At 44.6% G+C, this 16,592-nt stretch overlaps 1 protein-coding gene across 1 annotated transcript; it reads left to right on the top strand.

Annotated features, from left to right (window-relative positions):
* Positions 1-817: 817 nt before the first annotated feature.
* LOC146186132 (alpha-tocopherol transfer protein-like) lies at positions 818-16,254 on the top strand. Its single transcript, XM_084605630.1, has 4 exons — positions 818-974; positions 10,087-10,280; positions 14,895-15,005; positions 15,257-16,254. Exons 1-4 carry the CDS (start codon positions 818-820, stop codon positions 15,485-15,487), a joined length of 693 nt encoding a protein of 230 aa, XP_084461756.1. The 3' UTR covers positions 15,488-16,254.
* Positions 16,255-16,592: the final 338 nt, after the last annotated feature.

Below are 16,592 nucleotides of genomic sequence, written 5' to 3'. Positions count from 1 at the left end.
TTGTTTTCGCAATAAAATAGCGGGCATGCATGACTGTGGCAGGGGGTATTTGGCAGGTTATATGCTTGTGTGACGTCACGAGGCCACTTGACGTGGCAGGCGGTGCCAAATAAGACTCCTCCTTTGAAATTGGAGAGTGAGATGTTAGTCGAACCTTGTGAAACTCTTGGGGGTGGAGTAAGACATGCTACTCCTAGGAGACTTACCAGCTCTTTAACCACAGTTGCAGATTTTAAAAAGCATTATGCAGTGTCGCGCTACCTGGCGGCCTCCGCACTGACATTTGCGGAACATTCCGCAGCATGCCATTGAAAATGTCTCGTGCGCACGAAGCGACCGGCCTTTGCCTGTTATGTTCAAGCTGTTATACGCCTTTATCGACTCGCCCGAAAGCTCGACATGTGCTGGTACATTCTGCTTGCAAATCGGTCAAACGTACCGGGAAAGCGCAGTTTAAAGGCTATTCACAGCATTTCAACAAGGACGTGAGTATCAAACGCGTCGACGTACGTCACCGTAATCAACTCACTCCAACCGCCTTCTTCCCGCACTCACTGCCCCTGCGCTTCCTGGTGGGCGCTGAGATAGGCTTAAGAGAAGGCGAACCCAACGCGCTTAAAGATGAGGTTTTGCGTCATCCAAGGTCGCCTTTCCCGCACGCGGTCGTCATTTGTCTTCTAATAACCATCGCGGAAAGGGACCCGCCTTTGGTCATGGACGCATCCTTGAAAGCTCAGCTGTACGAGCAGCTGCAACTAGTAAATCGGTCTATATACTTGTGCGCGTTGGCCGCTCTTCCTTCGACAGTGTATCAGCCATGGCGGGAGTTTACGTCAAGAAATGTTTTGACAGTGCGATCGATACTTCACCGGAAACACTTTCCGCTCGCCTACAGCGAGTAGCCCATGAGGAGTTAGGTGAGACCCCAGCAAAGAGGCAGGAGACCCTGGCGGAATTGAAGCGACAATTAGAGGGTGAGTGGTTGTGGATGTGAAATACTGTACTATTCGAACGCATACTATTCAACGGACTAATGCGGAATTCTCTGGCAGAACTTCAGTCTCTGAAATACAGAATGAATTTAAGTTGAAGCGCCGCAAACACCACCTTTCGGGTAAAAAAAAAAAAACAATTTAGAAAACCCTAAAGTACTTTTTTTTTTTTGCGTAAGTGTGTCTTTGAGGACCGTGTGCAGCACATTTCATCAGCGAAACTTCGGGCGCGTCAAATTTGAAACTCCATACTTTCGGAAACATTTCATTATGTACTTTTGCTTGCAAAACAGCGGAATGCTATGTCTGCTCTATATTTTAATGGCAGCTCACTTCTAGAAATTTGTGGCAATTAATAGTTTCGACACGCAAGTTTAAACAAGAGAGGCACCATTACGTTGTCATTGTTGCGCTTTCGGCCACTAGCGTGTTCTCTTCATGTGAAAGCAATTCGTAATATAGCAGGCATTGATTCCAGAAAAGGTTCACGAACTCTTAAGCTATCTCTCCCAGTTAAAAACGCCGGCAACGTTGATTAGATATACAAGTTCAAGATGAAAGTAGCGCTCTATAAGAAATGCTATAGGTACACAGTACGGCCGCTTAAGGGTCAGCATTGAGCATTTTAGTTGTTTACGAATCGTTTTAATTCTTGACATTCATTTCTTTTGTTTACTATAAACCACGCCATGCTTGCATATTTCCTTATAGCGAAAATTTGCTTCCCTCGCTGCAATTCAGTCATGTTTAGACAACTGTATTCATCTTTGCTTAATAAAATGAGCAATATTTAGTAATCCCACCAAGCTGCAACCATCAATGCGGCATGAGCTCATTCTATTCGTTTTCACTGAGGCCGAACATGCGAAGTTTGAACAGTTCCTCAATCTGGATGTTAGATAAACAAGTGCAGTACATAGAGAGGGTTTCTAGTTTGAGTTCACAAAATATTGGATCCCTGCGCCCGTGAAAGTTCGTCATGTTTTCGTAGTGAGCAATAATGACTTAACGGAGAAAATTTAAGCTGCGCAACGAAGAATTTCGCAGTACGTCAAAAAGGCAGGACATAGCACAACGCCTGTATATGAATAGAAACAGTTCGGAGGAAATCCTCCTATTCTCGGACCCTGACCCGAGTCCTTCAATATTGCACTAAACTCAACCTTTTACTACAAATACGTCTCGAATTTTATAGTTTTTCCGTGTACAAAGTTGAGCGCACTGCGCGGAAAGTAAGGTATCTTAGCGGACATTGTAGTACGTCTTTAATTTTTGAAATTTTTAATGGTTTGGCTTGTGGGGTTTAACATCCCAAAGCGACTCAGGCCATGAGAGACGCCGTAGTGGAGAGCTCCGCAAAGTTCTACCACCTGGGGTTCTTTTACGTGCACTGAAAACGCACAGCACACTGGCGCCTTGCTTTTCGCCTCCATTTAAAAGCGGCCGCCGCGGCCGGGATTCGATCTCGCGTCCTTGGGCACAGTAGTCGAGCTCCCTAATGACTGCACCACCACGGCGGGGCTCGACTTTTTTTAATGCTCATTGTCCTGTGGCATGGTTTAATCTTTCGTTAAGTTTAAAAAAAGTACGTCTAAGAAGCAAAATGCTAAGCACGCAGTGACGGGACCTTTCATTAGCATCATATACCCACGAAAACGATGTATTTCGAGGCTACTGGGCGTTACGAAAACACGTTGAATGTCCTTGCGAAAGGCGGGGTTGTTTGGCAGAGATGCGGAAGTGCTGCACACGAGCACGATAATGGACGCGGCGTAATATTCACATTGAAATACATTAGAATAAAAGTAACCCACTGGGGGAAAGTGTTATGCCCAGAACCGCAGCTTGCGCTATAAGTCCGTTGTTCTGGCTCTAGGAAAGAATAAAAAAAAAACAACAACATTGAAATGTTTTCTTTATTACCTCATTTTTATTTAACTTCGGCTCGAAACGTACAATAGATTTTTGTGCACAAAAAAAAAATGTATAATCCAAACCTTGATGTATCATGGAAAGGAACCGTTGGGCATTGCGTTTCGAATGGGATACTCACACAATCGCCGAAGAGGACTTTTTATTTGCATGATTTACTTAGAGCCAACAGTGCTTGGAATATATATGCCCTTCGACACATGAAATTCAATTTATACTGCACGTTAACATACATACAAGGCTTAAGAAACCACAATGTCTGGTTAGGCCGATGATGCTTTCCAAGCACTAAGTTGGCGACCGCATATGCTGTATTTTCTTGCTAAATAGAATGTTAAATGTTTGGCGTTGCGCCTGATTCGGCTGGCGCTCAGCGCCCTCATTCTTTTGGCGCATGTATATGTACATTTATCAGTTATTAACGCTCGTCGCTTTGCAGCTCCTTACTCATCAGACAAAAACCCGTTAAAAACAGTTAACGGCTGAGTGCCGCTTGCTGTTGATTTCTTCGTGAGCAGCCATCACTCGCTCTGGGGGCAACATCGTGCGTTCACACCACCCTGCTCGGTTCTGACCACACGAATGTGCATGCTTCACGGGACGCAGACATGATATGGACGTGTCCAGAAACCGAAAATATAAATCAAGAGACAAAACAGAATAGTTTTTGGGAGACTTTACTGTTGAGCTCGTATCCTGACATTCAGATAGGTGTAATCCGACTGCTCGATCACTCCACCGGGTCCAAGGGCTCCAGGCCGCCGTGTAGGCGGTTAGGTTGACGCTTATTCTGTATTATTTGGAGATTAAAGTTTTACCACTACAACGCCTCTCCCTGTCGCAAATCATGTTTCTTGTGTGCGAGTTCGGGTCTGTTGAGCAGAAGTTGTTCCTGGCTGAAAGTGAGGCTTGCGTTTAATTGGCCATTAATGTCTCAACCGCAGCGACGCACTGCACAGAACTGAGGCATGCCAAGCGCACAAGCTCCATGATGTCACTGTGATGTCACAGTTACCATTGAGAGCAGAGCCTATTTTTTTTTGTTATCTTATAATACGCTCATCATAGTATTTTTTACCTCCGGGAATCTATCTCAACATCCTAAACTAATTATGGAAGGAGAAAAGCCTCGCTGTGAACTGTCTGGTTACAACGTGGATAAACAGTCCTGTTTCAATCCGACCAGTGTTACCGCCGCTCTCTGAAGGGAGGCAGTCAGGATCCGCCACTCCATATAGAGATAGGGGAAGTATTGCAAATCCTCGTAAACACTACAAGAGTAACAAAGCTTGAGTGATGCCGGACCTTCCTCGCATATATCCGCGCTGGATTACGAGCCGGACCTTAATGTGCCTCCCCCTATGCCTCTCCTGTTCCAGTTCTCCCTTCCTTTTCGCATGTACTGCGCAATGTGAGGGGGCGTTAAAGAGCTCCAGGTGATCGAAATTTACTCAGTAAATGGCTGTAAAAGCGTATCTGTTTTCAGTATCTCGTATACATATCCCATTTTCAGCTAGAGGAAGCACGTGGAGGATGGTGAGTACGAAACTGTTAAAGCTACCCTTTATAGGTCACAAGGTCTATTCATAGCGATATATTTGGCCACTTAAGGCGCATGTTAAGCTAGCAATGTATCCATGAGTGAGATGGAAGCTTTGATTCGTTACCAAGAGAGCTTGAGTTTCGAGGGTTGCTACACTGCAATACCTTTGATGCACTATGTACCTACCTTAACATTTTAGAATTTTTGCTCAAGGGAGAGATTTCCTTTTGACGCTATTTTTAGTAGTACGTGTGTTTATGTCGCTCTACAGCTGAACTGGACCTCAACGCCAGGAAGGACGATGAGTTCCTGCTGCGTTTCCTGCGGGTCCGGAAGTACGACGTCGAGGGGGCTCTGCGAAATATCCGAAACTACTACAGAAACCGAGCCTCCAGTGAGTCCGTATACGCAGAGTTTCTGCCCAGCAACGTGCTGCCGGCCGCGCGGAAGCTTTGTATGATGATGCCCGAGAAAGACGTGCATGGTCGCCCCATCTTCGTCTTTCGGCCGGGCAAGTACCACGTACCGCATATATCTTAGTATTCACGCAAGGATCAGAGTGAACTCAGTCACCGATTTTTATTTTATTTTTGTGTGTGTATATGTGTGCGATGAACAATTTCAAATATAATTATTTGTATCCGAGAACACCATTGAAACATGTTTTGTGCATATCTGGCTTTATTTCCGTGCTGTGAGATGCACACATTAGAGAGAAAAGCATGACATTTCAGGAGCCCTAGAGGAAAATGAGGGTCCTCATTGCTCCAATATGCGCTTATGTCAGCTTAGTATACTGTTATAAAGTACTTAAGAGTGGTTTACCGCAGTCTAGTACACGAGAATCTTTTTACCTTACTCTCTTCAATAAATGGTTTTTTATCTTTTTGGACAAATATTCAGTCCTTCCGGAGACAAACTGCATTCCTACAACTATTATTTATTTTCACGACTAAATGCGGAGAAGCTGAACGTAGTCCTCTAAATATCATCTTCCAAGGCACAGCTGTTTGTCCGTTTCGAGTAACATAGGAGCGCAGGAGCGCAACAGTTCATTGAATGGAAGCAACAGCTAAAGAACGAATACTTTAAGCCCTACATGGGACTCGAGCCGCTCTCTTGACAGCAGTCAGCTGGCCGCTGGGCGCGATAATGACTAACCAGCATTGCTTTTTTGTGCATTGCATATGAATACTGGCGGAAGAAAAACATGAACGTAGGCGTGCCCCAGTGGGTTGAGCAATACGAGCCCGCTATCCCCCCTCTCCTCCCCCCCCCCCCCCCTATTTTCCTTATTTCCCCATTGTCACAAGTACCAAATTCTGGGAGCTACACGCATGCATCGAGGCAAGGTAGCTAGTTAGTATTCATTCCCGCACCATATACTCATAAACTATTCTTTTCCAAAGCGCATTGATCTCGTGGAGCAGAGACGTCAATGCTCGTTAGGTGGTCCACCAAGTCGGTTACTTCGAAGCATACGGCTCTTCCACAAGCTATACAAAGACATCGCAAGACGTAGCACATTTTTCCTCGATAGCAGAAAATCTAGTGCCGCATGGTGATATTCCGATTTCCTTCCTGAACATTCTTCTAATGAGAACATAGCTTTACGGATAGAATAAAACAAGACTTTATGATCTCTCGCGTATTAACCCTCTATGGCGTCAGCGTTAAGAGGTGGCTTCACAGACAGCGTTGGTGTGTGCGATTTTAGGAGTAACGTTTTTTTTTTTCGAAGATTAAATTTATATTAGTATAATACGCTTGAAAACACTGGTACCAAGAATCTCCAGATTAGGATAAGGCTACCGATACGATGGTGTAGGGAACATCTCACAAAGGAATTGAGTCACCTGCCTTTTAGAGAGGCCATACAGGACACAGAGAGAAACGTGTTCGGTTGAAAATTGAGCGTGTCAGCACTTCCATTAAAGGGAATCCCAGTAGAGACCCTTCGTCAGCCGGTCTAGTCGGAGCGAATAGGTAAGGCGAATGAACCCATATTCGCCTAATGTGTATAGGTTCTAGAAAGTGTGTTTTGCCGTTTTGAAGATAGAAAAAAAAAACGTGAAACAAGCTGATGCAGGAACAAGTAGGAAAGCCTGTTACGCCAGACTCCAGAACTAGAAACATGTTGTCACGGCACGTGGGTTCCCATTCTTCTTTCTCGCTAAATTCAAGTATTGGAGGATGCAGGCAAGCTTTCAGCTAAAAGAGAGTTCTACTAGTGCCCGAAAAAACACTTGGAGTTTCCGCGAATTTAAAGCCTGCATTTGTCGCTTCATAGACAAGGTTTGTCAATCCCAGTATCCACCAATGTTGCGAACCTGCGAACTTAGTACACGAGGAACCCCCAGGTGCTCACAGCCTGTTCCACTAAAGTGAATTGATATCATACCCTAATCAAATAACCGAAATCTTTTAGATTTATCAAAATTTATAGCAGCATGACACCCACAGAACCGTTGAGTCAACTGTTAACGTCTCAAATGGACCCTTGTCAGAGCAAAGGAGAACGATATCAGTGTAGGTTAAAATATTAGTTGGCCGCTGCGCCCGATAGCTGCGCTGTTAACACTGAGGAAAAGTGGTTATGTATACGGAATCGTATAAAAGAAATCGGCGATACTTGGCCCCTGCTGCGCGGTTCAGGTGTCCACAGAACAAGTGTGACAGATGCTGCGCCTTTCCTTTCCTGTTAACCTATTATTATTATTATTATTATTATTATTATTATTATTATTATTATTATTATTATTATTATTATTATTATTATTATTATTATTATTATTATTATTATTATTATTATTATTATTATTATTATTACTGCTACTACTACTACTACTACTTCTTGGTGTTGACAAGGTTAAGTGACTGTGGAATATTAAAGCAAAATAAAGCCGGACAACTAGCTCATTGCACATGTGCCCCTGCAATGCGAAGAAACGTTTTTCCCTCGTATGCCTGGTTGACTGCACAATATTCAGATGCCTGCCTGTAATGTAAACCTCTATTGTACACTTTTTTTTTTATTCGAGAAGTTTGCCATCAGGCATAGTGAAAAGGCAGCGGGGAGTAGGAGGAAGCTAGAAGTGTAAACAGGTCTCCCTTAAACAATCGTCAGGCCACAGGGTCAACTGTGACGTGCTCTGCAGTAAAGATTGATTGATTGATTTATAACGGGGCGCTGATAGATGACAGCTTTTTACGCGAAAATATAACTTCGTATTTTAAGGCAAAAGCCTTTAATGGATCATACTGTGGTGGACAAAGTGTGTCCCGCTTTTGCGGTGACTGTCGCGTGGCGTTCCTTGGCGCGCTTTCAAGTGTGGGATTGCATATGGCAGGAACGCTAGACAAGATGAGGCTTCTGGCGGAAGGCGCAGTACCGTTCACACTATCTCCGACAAGTGTGCGTTTGGATGGTGCGCCATCGCTCCTGTCGCGTGGCGCTCCTTGGCGCACGTTCAAGTGTGGGATTGCAAATGGCAGGAACGCTAGACAAGATGAGGCTTCTGGCAGAAGGCGCAGTACCGTTCACACTATCTCCGACAAGTGTGCGTTTGGATGGTGCGCCATCGCTCCTGTCGCGTGGCGCTCCTTGGCGCACGTTCAAGTGTGGGATTGCAAATGGCAGGAACGCTAGACAAGATGAGGCTTCTGGCGGAAGGCGCAGTACCGTTCACACTATCTCCGACAAGTATGCATTTGGATGGTGCGCCATCGCTCCTGTCGCGTGGCGCTCCTTGGCGCACGTTCAAGTGTGGGATTGCAAATGGCAGGAACGCTAGACAAGATGAGGCTTCTGGCGGAAGGCGCAGTACCGTTCACACTATCTCCGACAAGTGTGCGTTTGGATGGTGCGCCATCGCTCCTGTCGCGTGGCGCTCCTTGGCGCACGTTCAAGTGTGGGATTGCAAATGGCAGGAACGCTAGACAAGATGAGGCTTCTGGCGGAAGGCGCAGTACCATTCACACTATCTCCGACAAGTGTGCGTTTGGATGGTGCGCCATCGCTCCTGTCGCGTGGCGCTCCTTGGCGCACGTTCAAGTGTGGGATTGCAAATGGCAGGAACGCTAGACAAGATGAGGCTTCTGGCGGAAGGCGCAGTACCGTTCACACTATCTCCGACAAGTGTGCGTTTGGATGGTGCGCCATCGCTCCTGTCGCGTGGCGCTCCTTGGCGCACGTTCAAGTGTGGGATTGCAAATGGCAGGAACGCTAGACAAGATGAGGCTTCTGGCGGAAGGCGCAGTACCGTTCACACTATCCCCGACAAGTATGCATTTGGATGGTGCGCCATCGCTCCTGTCGCGTGGCGCTCCTTGGCGCACGTTCAAGTGTGGGATTGCAAATGGCAGGAACGCTAGACAAGATGAGGCTTCTCAGGTTTTCGCCTTTCACAACTTTAGTTGCTAAAATCCCTCGTAAATTTTTTGCTCCCGTGAAACGAAAAACATTAGATTTGAATTAATTAATTAGATTAGCAAGAAATTGTGCTACTAAATCCACCGCTGCTTTTACTTTCCCTTTTGGTACCATCACGTGGAAAAAGCGGATGTTTCTCCAGCGTCATTATTCTTCAGATAGGTGTATCCAATCCAGTTTCAGCCGTAGTATAGTGCCTAGGCACTATAGCCGTAGTAACATTATGCGTAAAAAATATCAAAGGAAGCAAGTCGGCTATTTTTTAATTCCGGCAGGCGCGTTGATATTAAAAAAAAAATGACATGGTACAATTTTACGCATTTTTTAAATTCTAGAAAATACTGCTGCCGTATAAAATACATATTCCGAGTCACACAGAAAACATCAATCTGTGCGGATGTTACAAACATGTGTAGTACAATACAAAGTTCAAAATTTCTGTGTGTTATTCAGCAATGTTTTGTTTCACGCCTTTTGGAATGTTCGACGTCCGTACTCACCTCATTGTTTCAGCAAAATTATTTTTGGCTCTTAGCTTACCCACCTTGCGGTACGTTTTTATGATATTTTTACCTAATCAAAGATGGTAGAATGCAACGCCTGGGAAGTTTGGTGTGGAATGACTCCAAGAGGAAAGCAGTGTTATCTGACACAGTTGGTCACTTACCTCAGCGCATCTCTCATGAGTGTGCTGGTGTAGGTGGTGGCGTCAAGGTGTCTTGTTTTGGTCACCATGCCTGCCTGGCTTGTTGCTTCAGTTTTTTTTAGTCGGAGCTTTACATTTCAGGCAAGAATGTCAGGCTTTCATAGAAATTTTTGCTGTGCCTATAGTTGGTACATAATCATCATCAGTCGGTCTATATCTACTGCCGAGGGAAGGTTTTTCCCATACTCTTCCAATTAACCCGGTCCTGTGCTAGTCCTGTGCTAGCTGCATCCACCTGACGCCTGCGAACCTCTTAATCTCATCCGCCCATCTATCTTTCTGCCGCCCCCTGTTACGCTTGCTTTCGCTTGGGATCCAATTTGTTACCATTTTGTACATTCCTTATCCTCTCTTCGCACTACATGCCTGCCCATGCCCATTCCTTCTTGTTTTCCACTATAATGCCATTAATTCGGAATATTCATCAAAAAGCGTAGCTAGCTGTGTAATGTTTCGTACTCGACTTTACTTTTTGTTGCAGGTATGTGGATACCTGACGAAGTGCCCCACGTGGATTTCCATCGTGCTGCTCTGATCTGCTACGAACACATGGCGTGCGACCCCGTAGTGCAAACTCTGGGGATCGTGCTCCTGGTGGACTTCGGCGGGTTCACTGTTGACAAGCTCTTGAGCATCAACATCGGTCTCCTGAGGAGAGCCTTTGAATATATTCAGGTGAACAGCAACCTTGACCCTTAATATAAAGGAAAGGAACTGGGGTCCGGCACACTTCTTTCAATAATTCAATTGTCGATTGCAGGCTCAGAAAGGCACCTCCAAGGGAAATGAGCAAGAAATTAAGGGTGGGGCGTATGGGAGTAAAGATGATGTGATTAACTGTACATGGTACTAGTACGAGCGGTGTCCATATTCATAGAGTAGTGTCCTGATTGTTTTTATTGACCACTGTCTATTGAAGATTTATGAAGTTCACAAATACGCAGCAGCATATGCGGTGGGCCTGTATTGCGTTTCAATGTGATCTCGGTCAATTCGTATTACTTGGCACCGCCGGCGAACAAGGGCACGCGTACCTTCTTCGTACCAAATTTTAGCGCTGTGGCAATTATAGTCTCGTTCGACGGAGGAATCGGCTTCTGCGAGAGCGGAAAGTCCTGATGAATTGAGCAGTGTCGTAACATGTCAATGAGGTTACACGTAGTAACGCCATTTAAAAGAAAATATGGATGATATTTAGGTCACGAATCATACAGGCAATTCCATCGAAACACGTTCGTTCGACTCGGTTATGGCAAGCAAGGCGTCAATGACAGCGATAGGGCGCGCGCCAGGAGACTCTCCAATGATCCTTTATCGCTATTGCGTCATGAAAGGGAACTTAAGTGTCCCCAAAGTTTCTTTCCTTCAGGTGTATCCCCAATAATAACGGTGTAATGACGCGCCCTCGTCTTTCTCAATGCATTACCTACGAAGTGCATCTTAGAAGAGCTCGGGTGTCGGCCATTTGGTGGGACGTCGTAAAATTAAATGCACAGAAACGACTGGACGAAGACAAGAAGACAACACAAAATTTGACCATGCCAACTCAGGACTGTAAGGAGGATAGAAAAGTACCGTCAAGACAAGCATATGAAAAGCTTCATTTGTGCTCGTGTGCACGCTGGCGTTGTCGCTCATGGTGGCGTCGTGAGAGATAAAAACTGTTACAAATTCAGCACGCATGGTCTTGTTCACCGCGGATCCAAAGCCAGACATATTGACCCAGATTGTAATCGAACTTCAGTAGATATGCGGATATAGAATTTGTGCATGTCATAAATTTGGAATGAGTGGTGCTCGAGAAAAGGAGAAAAGACAGATGGTTTAACTCTGCCACCCAGCGTAATGTCATGCACAAATATTCAAATATGAACTGTCCACCCTTATTTACGAACTTCCCGACAATTTTGCGAATTGGCTGCTCAAATTTAGATGATGGGCCAAGTGTTTTGAGGAGGGGGGAGGCGGGTGAATTCGGTTCTAGCATGAATAATCTGAGTTTCGAGTTTCCATTTTCGAATTGCGCACAGTCAATTTTGGGAACATGCTACCCGAATTTTCAGGGAGGTCGAGCTCAAATCGTCAAATTGTCTCACATCTTTACGCACCCTAAGAGGGTAAGCTGAGCGGACTGTGTACATAAATGGGTAAAAATAAAAAAGCGCTGCGGGAGAAGGACGTGGTAGGCGTTTTGAAGCCTGCGGGGTTGGCGTGATGCGATCCCACTGACGTGTCGAAAGGTATTATAAACTAGAGTAGGTGGTGCATTAATGAACAAGCAGGAAAGCAAGGAAAATATTTAGCAAACGTAAAGGGGTAAAATTTTGTCCTCATTTCTAAGAAGGCGATCTACTGTTGAGCTGCATTAGGATCCTAGTCAGGGGTCGGGATCAGATAGCTTGTGAAATTTTAGAGGATTAGTTAATAAAAAAAGAAAGGTAGCAAATGTGTCAGCGATACCTATATTGCCAATTAGCAGAAAGAAATTTTATTTTCTTGCAAAATATTTATGAACGATTAGAATTGATTTCAGGAATGTGTTGAAGTTTTGTTTATTTTGCTTTGTTTTTAGGTGGTGGGGTCGGTGAGTGGTTTTGATTTTAATGTGTGACTGCTCTTACTGCTTCTGGTTGACAATGACATGGCTTGTTGGTTTGATTATTATTATAAACAGCGCGAACACGAAAACAAGGGACAAGAAACAAGAAAGCCACAGTACATGCGCTGACTCGCGCTGTTTATATTAATAATGAATAAGTACCAACTCGCCCAACAAAGTTTGTTGGTTTGACACTACTTTTAAAAAGACGTTTGTGATTTTTTCTTTTCCGGAAAGAAACCTATTTCGTTGTTGTTGAGCCTTATTTGCGGGTGAAAGAAGTGGTGTGCTTGGGTGTGAAGAAGGAAGTTTGCGTCTTTGTTTTCATATTAACAGTTGGTTGTGTGAACCTGTGCCTTGTCCTCGCTTTGTGCTGTATTTGATGCGCCGCATCTTCTGAGTGTAATACTTCGCTGAAAAGTAAAGAAAATTAATTTTTTTTTACTATGTGACATCCCCCAAGTCAAAAGTAAAGTATCAAAATTCTTGAAGTTTTAATTGTGTCTGACGGTTAGATATGCACTTTTGTAAGAAGACATTCTGTAGCAGCGGGCTAATTTCTGTTAATGAGGCATTCTGTGATATAGTCAGTGCAGACATGAGGTGTACAGGACTATAATATCCTACTCACATCCGCATTTACAGCTCGTAAATCTGACACATCATTTTAAGCATGAAATGCTTTTTGCTTCCTTTTACGACTGCCTAGAAGGGAGGTCAAAGTAAAACAGGGGGCCAACATTTGGGCATCTTTTTTATTATCCGAGTATCGAAGTATGAACATATCAGGGCACCGGATGAGATTTCAAGAGACGAATTCGCTCTCTTATACTCTCGCACCCCTCTTCCTCCTAGCAAACAAAGCCGACAGCAGGTTCCGCTGAGAGTTTGAGGTTATCAGCTTGTTGCCTGCAAAGGCCTCACCCAACCTGATAGCACCAAACACTAGGAGAAAGATTCTGCTCTCGTTTTTGCATCTATAGCCTTTCTGTCAGATTAAAAACGAATCATTTAGCATTCCCATTTACGCGAATTTTCCTGCTCCCTCGCCTATCGACGGTCACTGTTTAGTGACGGCGAAAGGACCACGTCGGGCTTGGTGGGACATCTTTTAATTTTGAGACATCTTTGAGATATTGTAAGACTCTGGGATGAACTTATGTTGATGGGAATTGATGCTCTAAGCTCCGAATGCGGAGCAAAAATTGGTCTTAAAGTATTTCCTGCGCTTACACCGAGTAATTCAAGCTGCCCTTGATATCAATGGCTTCTTTTTTTGAAAATAGCTGTGAGGCAACTATGCATTTGTGGGATACATTTATGAAAATATCGATAGAAATTATCTAAGTGTCCAATGTGGAGTAAAATTTATCTCCCTAAATGTTTGTGCTGCTCTCAAAGCGAATAATTGTCACTTCCATAGGAAACCGGTTTGGTGCGGTTTTAAAAATAAGTAGCAAACAACTACAAGTGGTGGTGGGCGGATTGTTATGTTGCAGCTACACATAATGTAAAAACATATGGCGTTCAGAAACTCTTTCACGGAATAAGTACTGCATTTCTGGGTTAATAAATACGCCACCTACTGCAGTGCATTCGCAAGTGATCGCGTAAGATGTTCTAGGTATAGAAGTGTCCCATACAGAGTATGAATAGGGTTTTGACAAATATGATTTATTAACAGGACTCACGGAGCCAGTTGGGAGCTGAATAGTGCGTCGCCGACATTCGATCGTGAAGCATCCGAATCCGAATCCAATCTGCTTGTGCTTTGTAGGCACGCGGTGTTTGCCGTCGTCTTCGATGACGGAGCCATCTTAGAAGCTACAGCTCCTCTCCCCTCCCCCCCCCCCCTCTCACCCACATAGGAAGCCAAAAGAGATGGACTAATGCGGAACAGCGGACGAGATCTGCACAAACAGGAAGGGATGCGGATGCGACAGAATAGTCAGCGATGACATGTCATGTCTGAAGGAGCAGTATTGAAAAGGTTAACACAGACTGCATCTTCTCAGCCATTTACGAGTAAAGTGCTTAGCTATAGGAGCACGCTGGAAAACCTTGCAGGGGTCATCGTACGGTGGCCGTAAACCCGGGAGCATACATTAGGGCTGCAAACGATGCTCTGAAGGTCGGCGCTGACATAAACATGACGAGGATGCTGTCGTTGGGGTGGGGGAACGACCGTGCTCGCAGCGCTGCGCAGACGGCAGGCGTAGTCAGTAAAGTCAGCATGCTCGGGTAGCGAGGGGTCGGAAATACCCCAGGGACACGAAAGGTAACAGTGAACGTACGTAAGAACCGCGATGAGGATCCCAAGCAGAACGAAATGAAGGCGATCAATCTAGGGTGTGGGAAAAGTCGGTGCCATAAGATAAGTTTTCAGTTGGCGGCGAAAAGTTCTAACATTCTGGCTTATGTGTAACATTATTTGAGAGCGGCTTCTGCTCTCTTGGTGAGTGCTGCGCGCGTCCCTCGATGAACGTATCAAGGCTGTCATACAGACAGGCGTTCGGCTCCTCGATCACATATCCTTCACTGAGATCAGAGTGCAAGGACACGATGATTTTAATGCAAGAGGAAATTTAAACCATGAGTCCCCACTGAAACAAAATACACCTTGAAATGAACCCACATCAAGTGACGGTTCAGGCGTTGAGTCACAATGGGCTTTCTTTGTTTGATTTCAGGATTGCATGCCAATACGACTGAAAGTCGTGCACATCGTGAGGCAGTCATACGTTTTTGACATGCTTTTTACGCTTGTGAGGACTTTCACGAAATCCAAGCTAGTCGAAAGGGTAAGTAACGTTCATATATTAGTCACAAAGTAAAGCGATGCAGCAGCGGCTATTGCATATATATATATTTTTACCACCCGGCCTCTAACTTAATGTTGCACACAATGTGAACTTAGCGAAAGCTTGATTACAGTCTGGTTGATACTTGGTTTCTTAAAAGAAGACCAATGTCTTTTCCTGTGCGATATCAACCAGTAACTTTATGAGCGATATATGAGATTGGTACATTATGACGATTTTGTTCTCTTCAGGTGAGGTTCCACGGAGAAAATTTTGAGACACTGCACGAGGAAGTTCCACCCGCGTCTCTTCCTGAAGAATACGGAGGCCATGGGCCAGCATTAGACTTTGAAGTCTTCTGGAAGGAGGTGGAAGCCAACGAAGAAGACTTCGAGGCAAACAATCGCTTCGGCTATAGCACCAATAGAAGGGACACTGTGCCTGAATATTGTGAGCAGCCTCAGGAATCCACTTCGATGTAAAAAAAGATGGATGAGAACAGGAGAAAATGGTGCCTAGAGAGAGAGAGAGAGAGAGAGAGAGAGAGAAACTTTATAACCCAAAAGGAATTTAGAACTCTCGGGGTTGGGTCCTCATTATAGGACTCCCGCGGCCTTTGCTGACCTGATGGCCCGTTCAACAAGCCAAAGCTGGTCTTCTGAGTCCCTTCTGGACAGCGAAGCCTCGCATTGCGAATGTGTGTCGCTTCAAAGTGCTTGCTGAGATAACTGTAAAGAAAGTATGGCAATGCAGTTCAGACCTATAACTCTTGAAATGTTTTGCCATAGCTGACGTTTGGTCCACACGACCTCTACGTTCAGTGCTGTCAGTCTTTCTGAAATTCTAGTGGCGCAGTCAGCAGATGAAATGCTTAAGACAGTACTAGCTGCCTGTACGACGCGACATATTTTACTCTTTTTTATGTGTCTGATTGTTACTGTGAGATTTTACACGAGTTGGATACAAAATCAGGCCTTATTGTTTCGACCTACAGCTATGTAGAATCTTTTTTGCAGCGTTGAGTTGTCAGCGGCACGGACATCACGAGAACTGAGCGAGCGCATGGGCCGTCCAGCGTGGTTGGAATGTCAGAAAAACCTGTGTTGATTGATGGCATATGGTGGTTTTGGAAGGCTCGTGTTCGCCCCGTTGATTTTTGTGGACGGTTGTGATGTGCGATATTACGTAATCCGCGGGCACGAAGAAGAGGAAGAAATCCTGACCTGACTTGTGACGATTAGAAAAGCTGCATTAAGATACACACACACACATATATATATATATATATATATATATATATATATATATATATATATATATATATATATATATATATATATATATATATATATATATATATATATATATATATATGAGCCATAGTGTACCTTGCTTTATTCCTATTTAATCGCCACTACCCTGGTCTACAGGCATCGACTTTACTGCAGTTAGCTTGGCAGCCTCTACGTTAGAGTAGCCGCGAAGAGGATCCGGAGAGCACGTGCTGGCCACCATCCACGAGATAGGCTAGGATGGAGCGGTGATGGCAACTGAAAGAAACACTGTGACAAAACTACGTTTGGAGTG

This window comes from Amblyomma maculatum, chromosome 6 (genome assembly GCF_055883805.1).
Source record: "Amblyomma maculatum isolate TAMU_Amacu chromosome 6, ASM5588380v1, whole genome shotgun sequence".
Taxonomy (NCBI): domain Eukaryota; kingdom Metazoa; phylum Arthropoda; class Arachnida; order Ixodida; family Ixodidae; genus Amblyomma; species Amblyomma maculatum.
Note: the sequence above shows the minus strand (reverse complement) of the source record. Positions and strands in the feature narration are given on the sequence as shown.